The sequence below is a fragment of the Oncorhynchus kisutch genome, linkage group LG2, assembly GCF_002021735.2.
Source record: "Oncorhynchus kisutch isolate 150728-3 linkage group LG2, Okis_V2, whole genome shotgun sequence".
Taxonomy (NCBI): Eukaryota; Metazoa; Chordata; class Actinopteri; order Salmoniformes; family Salmonidae; genus Oncorhynchus; species Oncorhynchus kisutch.
Window position 1 is genome coordinate 44587406 of NC_034175.2, and position 15072 is coordinate 44602477.

At 42.9% G+C, this 15072-nt stretch overlaps 2 protein-coding genes across 9 annotated transcripts in view; one reads left to right on the forward strand and one right to left on the reverse strand.

The window, feature by feature from the left end:
* Positions 1-9250, forward strand: part of osbpl6 (oxysterol binding protein-like 6) — a 60340-nt gene extending 51090 nt beyond the window's left edge. For all 8 annotated transcript variants that reach the window (XM_031795365.1, XM_031795377.1, XM_031795406.1 and 5 more), the window contains 10 exons: positions 432-519; positions 934-1187; positions 1993-2130; positions 3676-3739; positions 3838-3916; positions 4571-4715; positions 4938-5082; positions 5318-5444; positions 5810-5932; positions 6160-9250. In XM_031795365.1, the coding sequence (XP_031651225.1) occupies positions 432-519; positions 934-1187; positions 1993-2130; positions 3676-3739; positions 3838-3916; positions 4571-4715; positions 4938-5082; positions 5318-5444; positions 5810-5932; positions 6160-6268 (1272 nt within the window). In that variant the 3' untranslated portion in view covers positions 6269-9250. The remainder of the gene's footprint in view (positions 1-431; positions 520-933; positions 1188-1992; positions 2131-3675; positions 3740-3837; positions 3917-4570; positions 4716-4937; positions 5083-5317; positions 5445-5809; positions 5933-6159) is intronic.
* A 388-nt stretch (positions 9251-9638) lies between these two features.
* prkra (protein kinase, interferon-inducible double stranded RNA dependent activator) lies at positions 9639-14666 on the reverse strand. The gene is given in 9 exon segments (XM_031795417.1): positions 9639-11425; positions 11536-11689; positions 11771-11808; positions 11811-11891; positions 12052-12169; positions 13548-13623; positions 13741-13822; positions 13980-14155; positions 14446-14666. Coding segments are annotated over 9 exon segments (942 nt in total). The 5' UTR covers positions 14505-14666; the 3' UTR covers positions 9639-11267.
* Positions 14667-15072: the final 406 nt, after the last annotated feature.

Here is a 15072-nt window from a genome sequence, read left to right on the forward strand (position 1 = left end):
CTAAGGCCAAATCCTCTGCCTCAGGTGCCAGGCCCTATTCAAACCATCAGAATGCTGTTGGCCAAAAAAGCTCTTCCAGCAGCTGACTGTACTGCAATAGAGGCCATTACTGCCAGCCACAGTCTGCTGTTCTCTGGCACCGTCAATGAGTTCATTGTATGTTACTATATATAAAGTGCATGGAAATGCTGCAGTGTCTCATCTTTTGATTACTGCAGAGCGAGAGAGAGAAAGCCAGCGCTGACTGCAGTTTGCTAGCCACTGGCAAACTGTAGTGTGTGTGTCCATGTCACTCTCTGTGTGTGTGTGTGTGTGGTGTGTGTCTGTGTGTGTGTGTGTGTGTGTCTGTGTGTGTGTGTGTTATTGACTAGGCTCTCTGGGTGTGTGTACTGTACTGACTCAGTGGCTCTTTTGTCCCCCACTCCCTCTAGGCCTCAGACGATGAGTCATACGTCAGCGATGTGAGCGATAACATTTCAGAGGACAATGCCAGCGTGACCGATAACGTCTCCAGACAAAGTAGGTCCCCCCTCTGCGGCGGCCTCTCCTTCCATTAGAGCAGGGGGGCTAATGTAATAGAGGTGGTGGTGAACCCCCTGCCCCCACCACCACCTCCCCTCTCTCCCACTTCGATGGCCAGGTCATTTATCAGTGAGGCAGGGATTGACCTTGCAGGGCTCACAGTGTGCCAAGAGCGGCACTCAGGGTTTATGAAAGCTGTCAGGGGAAAGTGAAGCAGGGCCTCCCTCTCCTCTGCACAGGCACTCTATCTTCTATTCTAGCCATTCATCCGTTGACTATGTTTCAGTCATGAACTACCTGTGGCTATTATGAAATGCAAGGACTAGGATTTGACGACGCCTGGTTCAGACGGTCGTGAGTCCTCCAGGATGCTTCGTGACAGTATTGTACTTTCCTATTTTTTTTTTTCAGTGCTGAACGGAGACCTGGCTGGAAGTGCCTTCCGTAACGGGCGGCGCCCGTCCCTCCCCGCCCCCTCGCCGGACTGCAGCAACATCAACCTGTGGAACATCCTGAGGAACAACATAGGGAAGGACCTGTCCAAGGTGTCCATGCCCGTGGAACTCAACGAGCCCCTCAACACCCTGCAGCACATGTGTGAGGAGCTGGAGTACACTGAGCTATTGGACAGAGCTGCCGATACGGAGGACCCCTACGAACGCATGGTACGGCCCCAAACACCCACCACTCTGAGTACCAACGCGTGGTACAACTGAAATGCTCACCCCTCTGAGAACCAGTGCATGGTACGGCCCAAATGCTCTCTTCTCTGAGTCCTAGAACTGTATGGATGCACTTAGAAAAGCCACAAGTATAACTCTGCATTCTCTACCACCACAAGGTATGACCTAATCTTACATTACTGGAACTCTTAGTGATGATGTGACCCACTAAACCAGCTAACAGACCCCAGAAGACATACCGGAGAGGCTCATTAGATGACGGAAAACCTCTTCGGGTTAAGATGGGAGTTCATCAGCACAAGCAACTATATACATTCCCGGTCTCTACTATCACTAGCCCATACTGGGTGAGTCCAGTCCATGGCATGTGCGCTGGCGTGGCGTTGGCAGTGCCATGCCCAAAGTAAACAGTCTGAACAACAGCCCTGGCCTCTTCCAGAGACATCACGCTCCGCTGCAGCTGTCGACCTTGTTCAATCTCACATCTGTCATTCTCCTGTCTTTGTTACCATAACAGGACGGTGTGTGAATACTAACGTTACACTTGCAAGACAAGTATGACAATAATGATATTTTACTGGGAGGTTGTAAACCAGTATGTACCAGGGGTTTAAATGGCATTTAGATCATTTATTCATGTATTATTTTATGCACAAATGATTCGTTCGTAACTTATCAAACAAAGAGAACTTCTGTTTCAGTGTAACGCCACTGGCAGTATTGATGGAAAGCGTTGTGTATGTTTTACGTTGTTAGCGTTGATTGTGTTGCCGTTTCTCTGCTACAGGCCATTATGGCAGCGTTCGTCATCTCAGGATACTCCTCCACGTACTACAGAGCGGGAAGCAAGCCATTCAACCCTTTACTGGGAGAGACGTATGAATGTATCCGTGAGGACAAGGGCATGTGTTTTATCGCTGAGCAGGTAGGTACTCGGAACACATTCATTACAGAGTTGTATCAAGCGTCTCAGTAGTAGATATGGGATCAGTTTACCCTTTTACATAATGTGTCGGTAATCTTGTCTAGCTTTTTATTATTTTTATTTTTTATCTATCGCGTACTGTACACCCTACTGTACGGCCTACTGTACACCCTACTGTACACCCTACTGTACGGCCTACTGTACACCCTACTGTACACCCTACTGTACGGCCTACTGTACACCCTACTGTACACCCTACTGTACGGCCTACTGTACACCCTACTGTACACCCTACTGTACGGCCTACTGTACACCCTACTGTACACCCTACTGTACGGCCTACTGTACACCCTACTGTACACCCTACTGTACGGCCTACTGTACACCCTACTGTACACCCTACTGTACGGCCTACTGTACACCCTACTGTACACCCTACTGTACGGCCTACTGTACACCCTACTGTACACCCTACTGTACGGCCTACTTATTGAGAAAAAATATATTATAAAATATATATATATATATATATATATATATATAATATTGGGTTGTACCCCCTTTTGCCATCAGATCAGCCTCAATTCATGGGGGCATGGACTCTACAAGTTGTCGAAAGCGTTCCACAGGGATGCTGGCCCATGCTGACTCCAATGCTTCCCAAAGTTGTATCAAGTTAGCTGCATGTCCTTTAGGTGGTGGACCATTCTTGATACACAAAGGAAAGTGTTGAGTGTGAAAAACCCAGCAGCGTTGCAGTTCTTGACACAAACCAGTGCGCCTGGTACCTACTACCAGACCCAGTTCAAAGGCAGTTAAATATTTTGTCTTGCCCACTCAACCTCTGAATGGCACACATACACAATCCATGTATCAATTGTCTCAAGGCTTAAAAATCCTTCTTTAACCTGTCTCCTCCCCTTCATCTACACTGGTTGAAGTGGATTTAACAAGTGACATCAACAAGGGATCCTAGCTTTCACCTGGATTCACATGGTCAGTCTATGTCATGGAAAGAGCAGGTGTTCTTAATGTTTTCTACACTTGGTTTAAATATTTGTTTTAACCCCCCCACACACACACACACTAGAAAGACAAGACGGGTTGCCTCCCACAATGTTCCCTAGGTCTGGGTTTTCCAAGACCAGGTCAAATGTGCCAGTTCTCTCATGTACTGGAGTCTGTAAGATCAATTTAATAGTAACATGAGATGCAGTATTGTATTGCACTGTGCTGCAGACTGACAGACCTGTCAGGATTGGTGGCTTTCGGCGTGCTTAAACAAAGACTGTGTCCCCCAGTCGGCTAACAGTGCCTTTGAAGGTATGACCGTAACTCTATTTGTTTCCCCGTGGTCTGACTGAACCTAGTCTGCACTTAGCCTAAGTGCTGGTGTCAGCTGTTACCAGGTACCCAGTCTGCATGATAGTCACAATATAAGGACTCACCTTCTTGTATCTTGACCTAAAATAAATTCCTCTACGAGGCAACAATCTGGCAATATTGCCACTGATAAGACGTGTGACGTTTGATTATCTCTTGAAGGTGAGCCACCATCCACCAATCTCAGCTTGTCACGCTGATTCCAACAAGTTCACCTTCTGGCAAGGTAGGTTATCTGTTGAAATACAGTGTCACACACGCTGTGCACTTCCTCAATGGGGTCATTGTTTCCTTTTTTTCTAATTCTGCCAATTTTCTTCTCAGATGTCAGATGGAAAAACAAATTCTGGGGGAAATCCATGGAAATCCTCCCCATTGGCACAGTCAATGTTATGCTACCAAGGTAATCCATCTTTGGCCCTATTCTTCAGCTAAACACACACACACACACACAGTCCCTCTCTGTTTAACATCCTTTAGATGTTCCTTTGGGATGGACCTTCTGGCGGGCCAAACTAAATGTCTCCGCGGGCCCAGTTTGGTCGCCACTGTCATTCGCTATAGGAGCCACCTAAATAACTCCATAACAGTGGCCTTACCTACTTAGAGCCATCAGGCCTCTGCCAGCCTCCCCTTGCCACAGCCATCACTTCACCCTGTGGAGTGGGCTCTATGCTGGGTCCTGGGAAGCTTTAAGGACCTACTGTACTCCCTACTGAAGTTCCCCTGACTGGGTTAGGGAGGAGTGAGATGGGCTGTGCTCTATTTCTCATCCTGTGAGAAATGAATCAGAAAGGCAGAGGAGCAGGAAGGGGGGTGGGGTGCTGAATAAGCACATAGATTATAGGAGATTGCAAGCGTCTCTGCCTCGACCGAAAATGAGATTGCACAGGTACCCACAAGTCCCCGCTGTTTTGTTCATGAGACGTGTGATTATGTGGCCCAGTAAGCATCTCAAAGACACAGACCGACTTAATAACTATCCTTGTCTGTGATTACTGTAGATATCCTGAGAGTGTTTCAAGCTTTTCACGCTAATCGCTATTGTGTCGTTCAGCTTTGGGGACCACTATGAGTGGAACAAGGTCACCACCTGCGTGCACAACATCCTAAGTGGCAGAAGGTGGATCGAACACTACGGGGAGATCACCATTAGGAACACCAAAAGCAGTGCCTGTATCTGCAAACTCACTTTCGTCAAGGTAAGACGTCGGTGAACTCAGCTGTGGATATGACCAGTACAAACACTATGAAGTCCAAAGGCAATTATGTGCTGAGAAACGACCATCCCTGTGAAAGCGTTTATCCCATTACCATGGCTGTCTCTTTTATTTGGAATTCTTGTCTACTTGTTACCTTTCAGGTGGGGGATGAATGGTATTTATCTTGCGGTCACAATGTTACTGTTACCATTTTATTTGCAGGGAAATTACTGGAGTTCTAATGTCAATGAGGTTCAAGGGATCGTGATGGACCAAGAGGGGAAGGTAGTGCATCGGCTGTTCGGAAAATGGCATGAGGGCCTTTACTGTGGAGTCCCGCCCTCTGCCAAATGCATCTGGAGGACAGGTAACCACGTTAATCATACTGTTGCTAAACAGAATGCTTTGAACTGCTTAAAAAAAAAATAGGATATCTCCTTTCATTAAGAAGATAACAGCATTAGATTAGAACATATGCTACTAGTACATGAGGCCATAATATGGGGAACAAAGAAAGTGTTGACAATGGTGTCAATAGTCCAGACAATTCAACAACAAAAAAAGGATTCAACGGATTCTTGATTCTTGTGTTCTTCCCTCAGGCTCCATGCCCACCGATTACGAGCTGTATTATGGCTTCACCAGGTTTGCCATTGAGCTCAATGAGCTTTGCCCTGAGATGCAAGATCTGCTACCACCCACAGATGCCCGCTTCAGACCCGATCAGAGGTAGAGTCAAGACAGCCGTCACACTTCCAGCTACTGTGAAGGTTGTTGTAAATGCCCAGACGGTATGAGAAATGCACTGTGTGCTACTGCTGCCACCTGCTGAGAGAACGTGGTACAGTAGCATTATCGTGCAGATCTGACTGTACTGGACGAGTGAACCATTGCAGCTTTACTCTGATCTACATTTTCAGAATTGATTTGTGAAGCTATAAAAAGGGCTTAAAAACGAGTTTTGAAATCAGAAGTAAGACATCGGTCAAATAGTATTTGTACGGGTAAATATGTCGATAAGCTTTGTGTATTTCTCTGCTGATTGACACTTGACAGTGTATTTGAGTCATAGTGATGTTGTTTCTCTACATTAGGCACCTGGAGGAGGGCAATGTGGAAATGGCTGCCTCAGAGAAGCAGCGTATCGAAGACCTGCAACGCACCAGAAGGAAGTGGCAAGAGGAGAATGACATAAAGCACGAGCCACGCTTCTTCAAGTAAGTACAGAGGCTAGAGGGTCATTTAACAGTGACGTAAAGTATAAGCCAGGCTAGCTTAATGGGGGAAGAACGAGGGGTAGATTGGGGAATGGATCCCCAAGATTGACAGCAATACATTCTGGCTGTTCCTCCTACACTTGTGTGGCCGAGTTGTCGTTATCCATTCCACTCATGACATTTAACTCCCTGATGATTTCATTGATTGCCCGTCTCTTTACTCCCAGGAAAGTGGTTGATGCCAATCATAGGGAGCGCTGGGTCACTAACAACACCTACTGGGAGATTCGCAAATCCCCCGGCTTCATCAACATGGAAAACCCTAATCTATGGTAGCATATGGATCGCTATACAGACCATATCATCACCGCTGACAGAGGCTTTTTCCTATGCACAATACGGTTTTCAAATGAACCTCTCATTGACAAGATGACAGTGTGGAAGAATACAAAAGACTTCAGAGCTGAGAGATGAGTTGGACCATCCGTCACCCTGTTTGGCACTGCAGCCAACCAGTCACCCATCCAAGTATCCTCTTGGATCCCCCCCCATTGAGCTTGCTGCAGAGGCTGGGTTGTCAGGGCAACAATCTTACCACGTAGATCTATCCTAAGCTGTTTTGACTTCAGAGGATGTCCTTGCCTTAAAAAGTCACCTCTCCCACACCACACATTTTAAAGCTTTTAGTGAAACCCACTTGATTTCTGAAAGCAGTTTGATTTAGACTAGTGTTTGGATTAGGCTTTTGATTACCTATTACTGTATGTATCATGCATGTTTAGAGTGCAGCTTTCATTGGCATATGCTATATAGACTATAACAAAAATAAAATTGAAAAAAGTCTGATATTTTTGCAAAAATATCATCAACTCATAGAATTTAGTGAAAATGTAACTATTATACAATATTGGCAAGATTGCTCTTATTTTTGGATCGGCCTTTTTGTATTAGTTGAATCTGTATCATAGCTGTATTCTCTCTTGGGACACATTTTTGTTTTTGCAGTTAATTTGTTTTAGTCACTGGTATTGATGGACGTTGCTGTATCCTGAGAAGTTTCCTCAGCAACTCCAAAAGACAAACCCCTTGAGTGGAGACTTTTAGTCCCAGTTTGCCTGGAAGAGGAGCATCATTACAAGCCCACCTGCTGATGCGTAAGCACTGACCTGAGAAACAACTTCCTTTTTGACCCTTCATGTCACTCACCACAACTGTTATTGCAAACCACATGTATAGACTTTACTTCTTTCCCTTATACAGCTCACATTCAAACTAGTTTTAATAGTTTAAGTTAAAAAATACAAGTTTTAAAAAGTCATTATAAATATAATTGTAATGTTCTTTAATTTCCTGTACTACAATTTCTGTGTTTTTTGCTGTTTGCAGTTTAGCCTGTAGTATAACTGAAAGGACATGTATAATATTAACACTCAGGACGTCTCATGATGATCTGAAGAGATTCCTACCCAGAACGGTTGGCCTTGTGCCATAACCTTCTGAGGAATCAATTTAAAACCTGGTCACTTATCTGGATACATGGTTACACGAATCATCTTTGATTCTGTCCATATATAGTGAGGGAGCCAGTGGGCTCGTCAAATGTATTTCTGGTTCACTCAAGTCCGGTCTCGCGTTACTTTCCCGACCAAGCCACTAACTGAAATGTCATAGTGAAAGTGGAGTCCTCCTGTGGCAGTGTAGAGGTCAATTTGTCCTCTACTGGGAACCACATGACTCATGACCATTCGACCGTCACAACTACACCAGACTGACTACCCCCACTTATACAATTAGTGTTTTATGAAACACTAGAGCCACCTACTGTCAGTTCTTTGAAAACACTTTACATGAATTCATATGTATGTGGAAATCTGTTATGTAGAGGCCAAGGGCTTGAGTAAGTCAAACAACTTTTATTACGTTGTTTTAGAATGTTCAGAACTTTCTGCTTTTGCAAATGGCAGAATGTGGATGTTAAAGCCAAAGACCAACATTTTAATAAATAAAAATAAACTTGTTCAAGTTCTGTGGTTTCAATTAGGTAGTTACGACACAGCTAATGCTATTATATTTGAATATCCTTTAAACATGTGTCCAGTTCCTAGAGAGTTTATCCTTTACACCAATACAATTGAAACAGTTTAGATCTTTTACTGCCAAACATTTCAGCTTTAATGTATATTTGATGTTCCCCTCCCTCTGTCACTGTGTGTTGAAGTAAATACACAATGGTCACAATCTGTTACATTACCACAGAATCTGTAGTGAACAACATTTTTACATTGGGATTATATTCATTTGTTCTTTGAATTGTTTTGTCCAGAATGAAGCCTGAAATCGAAACAGGAAAAGTGTTTTTATGTTAGAAATATGTATAATTTAAATGTTCAATTGTAAAGAAAACTATTATTTTGTGTGCACTATCCTGTGCAGTACTGCAGATTAGATCCCAAAAATTATAGATGTATTCAGAAATCAATTGTTTGTCAGTGTCAATTCCACTTTCTGTGCCTTAATACATTTTTATTAACGCCTCTCACACAATACTGATAAGAAACCCCATACAAGCCAGATAAGAAAACCATTTAAAATCCAATAAACTACTTTCCCCACAGAGTATTATGTACTAAATAACGACGGTCAGGGAATGAAAAGGTTCTGAATGTGTTACATTCCACCCAGGAGGGAATGTAGTCATCTGAGATCTTGTTAAGAGGGAGGGAGAATGGGAGACTGTGGTCACACTCAATTGACATTACCCAGAAATAATCTAGAAATTCCTTCTTTTCTGTGCAGTCACCCCCACTCATTTGTGATCACTGTTATTGGCAGTGCACTACATGTAAACAGCGGAATATTACTATCTCTTTTGGATTAGACTTATGCAAAGGCTCCACCATCCACTCTAACACCAGTACTTTGTTCATAAGGACATTTGAGGATAATGTACTTTGTAAAGTTTTAGTTCTAAATACATTGTTTTCAGAGAGACCAGGAAAAAATAAGAGACTTGTTTCATCAGAGTAGAACAGCTAGACCTGAGTAATTCATCAGTTACAATGTTTATATCTGCATGTTTAAATGACATAGCCTGCCAATGAATGTTGCAAATGCCTTACGAAATATTTTATTTTCTCAATTGGGCTTTTTCTTTTGAATTTTGGACTGACTTGTACCACTACGCACTGTGTCAGCTGAATTCTATCTATTTTCTAATGGGTACCTTCTAAAGTGCAATTTTCAAAGTACATATCTTTCCATGACCACTGTACACTGCTGCTACATAGTGCTTGTTCTAATAAAAATACATAAAACTCAGTGGCGTCTGCGACACAAACTGCTTATCACTGTTTACCAAATCCAGCCATGCATTAGGTATAGTAGTGTCATGGTAAGTATCTAAGTGTATTAACACCATCGTACTCCTGCACAGTAGATGGCAGTAAAGGCCTGTGTGGGCCTTTGCCAGTGAATCAAAGACAAGTGAAGGAATTCTTGCACCGGGTTGAGATAATATTTTGGGACTCCCTTGGCTATTTAGTTGTTTTTCCTGTCAGCTCTGCCGCTACCATGTTGACCCAGACCAAGAGACTAGAGGACTGAATTATTACCATCTCCCCTGCAATCATGTTTATTTAGGTCATTCTACAGCACTGGTTTAAAATGGGGGGGGGGGGGGTCAAAGGTCAAATAAATGTAGGATGAGGCCAATGTCAGGTAGATTTATTTAACATGTCTGTCACACTTCACATGTAATAAATATGTATTAATATGGTCAGGTACACAGCACAGCACGCGCTTGGGATGAGTCCGCCAAAACATCGAGACGATTTACAATACACCTTGATAAAAGGAAACGAAAATGTGATTAAACCGCCCAGTCTCGGCTCTGTGACAGTAACTCAGGACAGGGTGGAATTCGGATGTAAAAATCCTCCGTAATCGGCAGAAAACATTTCGCAAGACTCGGTGTGAAGGCCGACACAAACTCAAAATCTTCAAAACACACACAGCAGCATGACTTTCATATACAGCTGACATAACTAGGCTAGCTACAACATTACAGGCAGACTTAGCAAGATGACGTCACCATACACAACAGGGCAACTACCTGCTTAGTCATCAACATCAAAGCTACCAAGATTGCAATTATTGGCTCTTGCTCATTTGTAGCATGAAGAGACGATAATGGCAGTCTTGGTCTTGAAGTCTAAGTCAGGAGTTGTCCAGATGTTTCCGAGAATGCCATCTTGCTACCATTAACTTAAAAAAGATACATTTTACAAAAAGATGTGTTCATAATAAAGACATGTGGTTTTATATCCAGCACAATTTCACCTAAACAAGCTAAATGTAACTTTCTAGTAGAGCAGATGTTTAATGATAATTGTTGGGAGATAAAGTCACTGTAAACAAAAACCTGCTTAATATTAGTGTTCTTCGTAAATACATGTTGTGGTAGTCGAAAAACACCAGTCCTTCTCCCTATGACTGAATAAAACCGAATACAAAAAAACAAAAACAGTAATATGGTCTTAAACCAACCAAAGCTCAAAACCTTTAACTCTAAAATCAAAGTGATAATGGACTCTTTTTTTTAATGAGCCGATTGGAAAATAGGGGTTAATATTGCTATGGAAAATTATTTCCGTCATGTAATTGAATCTTGGCAGAGAGAAATAACCAAATAAATAAAGCAGAGATCATTTAGAAGATCAAACCAAATACAAAATGTGAAATTAATGTATTGTGTTTGTTCCTACATAGTTTATCCAATAGGCCCTCAAATCGGCTTCATTATTTTGGGAACCTATAACATTACGTTAAATTCAACCAGTTTCCGTCACTAATTTTGTTCAGTGCAATGCAGTTTTAAATTGTGTATCATTCGATAAATGATTGGGATAAATTGGAGACTATTTTCGATATGTCGACATTTTGGCAGCAAAGACGTTCCAAGACTAGTGTCCATTCTATTCCCTTGTCCTTGTTTTTCTACTGTACATAACCCCCATGGGATTAGATTAGGTATGTTTGCGCTGATCTTCTCAAAGTAACTTCAATATCTGACAGAAACCATAGGTGATGAACAGTGTTGACTGTCACTGTTATAAAAACAACAACTGGAATGTTTTGTCTGAATCGCATGATTCCTATTGATACTGCCTTCAATATCCACCAATTTCATACGGAGTAAACACGGGTAAAGAGGGAAAACATAAATGGTAGATGGAAGATAGCTACACGTTTCAGTTGTGATTAAATGGGGTTTTTCCTCCTCAATTTCTTAAATATGTTCTGCAGGTGAAACAGTTGTGACGTTTACTAGGGTTGTTCATTTGATAGAAGCCATGATCTTGATGTACTGAAGTGCGCTGTGTGCGGCGTCATTGTGTGCGTTGCCGCAGGAGATGCCCGTGCCGTGGCATACGGTGACGGGTGAGGTGGACAGCTCTGCCAGGCACTGGTACTGCCCGTTCACAGTCAGCTCATCTATCAAACACATCACAAACACACTCTACAATACACTTGGAATATGCCCCCGTTGAGCAAAACGCAAAGTTAACATCTATGATCAGCAAAAGGAAGAAATAGCTCCTTACCAATGTCAAAGTATGTGACTTCGAAGCCTTGCTCATTGGACAGCTCCAGCATCATCTGGATATAGTCGGTGTTGGGAATGCTGAGTGGGTTCCTTCTCAGGAGAGACATCTTCTCTGCAGAGGAGTTACGCAAGTTCTCCAGACGGACACTGGGCTTCGGGGTCTGGAAAGAGTTGGTCAAAGATCACTCATTACATTCATTCTACAAGCCCTAAATATGTTTTACCAAGGAGGCCAAATGAGAGGAAACATTCAACATACCCATGTGATTTCAGGACAGCCAGACAGATTCTGAAGTTTGGCCACCATCTTCTCTGCAGCTGCCTTTTTGGCCACCTTCTTGGAATTTCCCATTGCTATCAGATACACGTGGATGACATACTTATAATTGACAACTGAACACTTTGCATTTGAAAGAACATAGGCATTGTGTTTTTGCATTGGTAAAGTATTTAAACACTTTCTACTTTTAAAATGATAAAGCATTCAGAAAGAACAACCGTGGAGCCACCATACCTGTCTCTGTCAGTGACTCCATTCTGCAGGTAACAGTGAACTCTCTCTTGTGAGGTGGGCCCGCCTCCATGAGAACAGTGTATTCAGGGAGGCGCCATCCCCGCTGCAGTGCCAGCTCCTTTTGGGAGGAATCCATAGGAAACATACACTACATGACCAAAAGTATGTGGACAACTGCTCGTCGAACATTTCATTCCAAAATCGTGGGCATTAATATGGAGTTGGTCCTCCCTTTGCTGCTATAACAGCCTCCACTCTTCTGGGAAGGCTTTCCACTAGATGTTGGAACATTGCTGCAGAGACTTGCTTCCATTCAGCCACAAGAGCATTAGTGGTCGAGCACTGATGTTGAGCGATTAGGCCTGGCTAACAGTCGGGGTTCCAATTTATCCCAAAGGTGTTCGATGGGGTTGAGGTCAGGGCTCTGTGCAGGCCAGTCAAGTTTTTCCACACCGATCTCGACAAACCATTTGTGTATGGACCTCACTTTGTGCGCGGGGGCATTGTCACGATGAAACAGGAAAGGGCCTTCCTGAAACAGTTGCCAAAATGTTGGAAGCACATAATCATCTAGAATGTCATTGTATGCTGTAGTGTTAAGATCCGTAACAGCCCCAGACCATTATTCCTCCTCCACCAAACTTTACAGTTGGCACTGTAAATTGGGGCAGGTAGCATTCTCCTGGCATCCGCCAAACCCAGATTTGTCAGTCAGACTGCCAGATGGAGAAGTGTGATTCATCACTCCAGAGAACGTGTTTCCACTGCTCCAGAGTCCAATGGCAGTGAGCAATACACCACTCCAGCCGACGCTTGGCACTGCGCATGGTGAACTTAGGCTTGTGAGCGGCTGTTCGGCCATGGAAATTCATTTCATGAAGCTCCCAGTGAACAGTTTTTCTGCTGATGTTGCTTCCAGAGGCAGTTTGCAACCGAGGACAGACAATTTTAACACGCTACCCACTTTAGCGGTCCCATTCTGTGAGCTTGTGTAGCCTATCACTTCGCAGCTGAACCGCTGTTTCTCCTAGATGTGTCCACTTCACAATAACAGCACTTACATTTGACCTTTGCAGCTCTCGCTTGGCAGAAATTTGACGAACTGACTTGTTGAAATCCTATGAAATCCTATGAAGGTGCCAAGTTGAAAGTCCCTGAGCTTTTCAGTAAGGCCATTCTACTGCAAATGTATCTCTATGGAGATTGCATGGCTGTGTGCTTGATTTTATACACCTGTCAGCAACGGATGGCTGAAACAGCTAAATCCACAAATTTGAAGGGATGTCCACATACTTTTGTATATATAGTGTACATATTAGGAAAGACATGAAAACAACCCATCTATTCATAATCATATGGACTTTTCTCATGTCACCTTGAAGATGCTCAATGCCAACATAAATGTGTTACTATGATTACAGCCCTGCAACAGTACATCGCCCTGTTGTTTCACAAAAACACAATCTAAGGTCATTGAAGGAAAATAACAAAGACACCTGCAGAATCCCCACTGAGTTGGGTTGATCGTTGGGCTCTGCTGGGATGCCGTTACTCTCCGTCTTTATGTGAAGGCTGCAGGAGGGCATATCAGACGTAAGAAGTTAATAATGAGGTTACCTGACTAGAATGGTTGCAAACGCAACTTGTTGTCATAAATGCTCATTTCAGAAATTGTACATGTTCACTCACGGTGTCCCAGCATCTATTTCCAGAAGGTTCAGGGCAGACTCAGCGGCCTGGTGTTTGGCAGCTTTTTTACTGGATCCTTGACCTGGGACATAACAGAATGATACTCACGGTATCATAGAAAGTACTGAGGATGAGGCGAACATGGGGATATAACTTTGAAGACCATGTTGTTAATATCAATCCCCCATAATCCTCTAGCTAAATAGAGCCTCATTTACATACTTCACAAGATGGCTCACCTGTGCAGGACACATCGCCTATTGTCACGTTAAAGATGAAACTGGGTTGGTGTGCCTCCCCTTCAGCCTTTTCCATCACGTACACGGGAAGGTTACCAATTTTGGTTCCGTATTCATGCAGAATTTGTATTGGCGTTTTACCAGGGCACGGTGCCTGAGTTTGTTGAATACTCATGCTGCGTAGAAAGCATGATTAACAGTCATTAGTGTCACTGCATTTGATTCAATAGAGAAGTTTTTTTGTTGGTATTATTGACTGACAAATGATGGTACTGCATGAAGCCCTCATATGATGTTTTGCAAACATTTTGCTAGCCTGCTAAAGGGGTTAGTTATAAATATATTTGATAGTGAGAATATTGCTAACTAGCTAATTGGCTGGCTAGTTAACGAGCATCAAATGCTTGGATGGAAACAAATCGAATGTAACGTTGGCTAGCTAGAGCTAGCTAGTAGCATGACAGACCTCGTGTTGTTATTGTGCGTGGTCCTTATTAGTGTAGGTTGAAATCCGTCTTGAGACATGGCTAACGTTAGTAAACAATTTCGTGCGTAACGTTAATATATTGTTGTACAAATGTAATTTATCTCCTGCAGAAACCGGCGAAATTAGCTGGATGGGGGGGGTTGCCGATTTGAATCAGCGTCTCGTCAGCAACACTAAACAAGTACCTTCGGGTTACGGAATTTCGGGAAATGTTCCAAATAAAAGTCCCTCACGTAATAGTATAAACATGTCAATAACCTGTATTTATTCATGATATCTGCTAAATGATTATCTACACATTAACAATTATTCATATTTGTTAATATTAAATATTGGTTTTAAAATATGTTCCAAGGTTAAAAAAATAAAAAAATAAATGTGCCCAATGCAAATCATTGTATATGAAATACATATTGGCTTTCGCTTCGAACACACCGACAGTGTAATTGTATTTTGGTACACCAGAATTAAATGCGTTTCTGATGAAACACTGTGTTTGCCTTGCAGCATTGCGTTGTAGTGCGTTTGGTGTGGTGCATAAATTGGATGTATCGAACCTATGCCTCAAACTGTATGCGTAGACGGCCTGACCGAAATGGTAGCAGA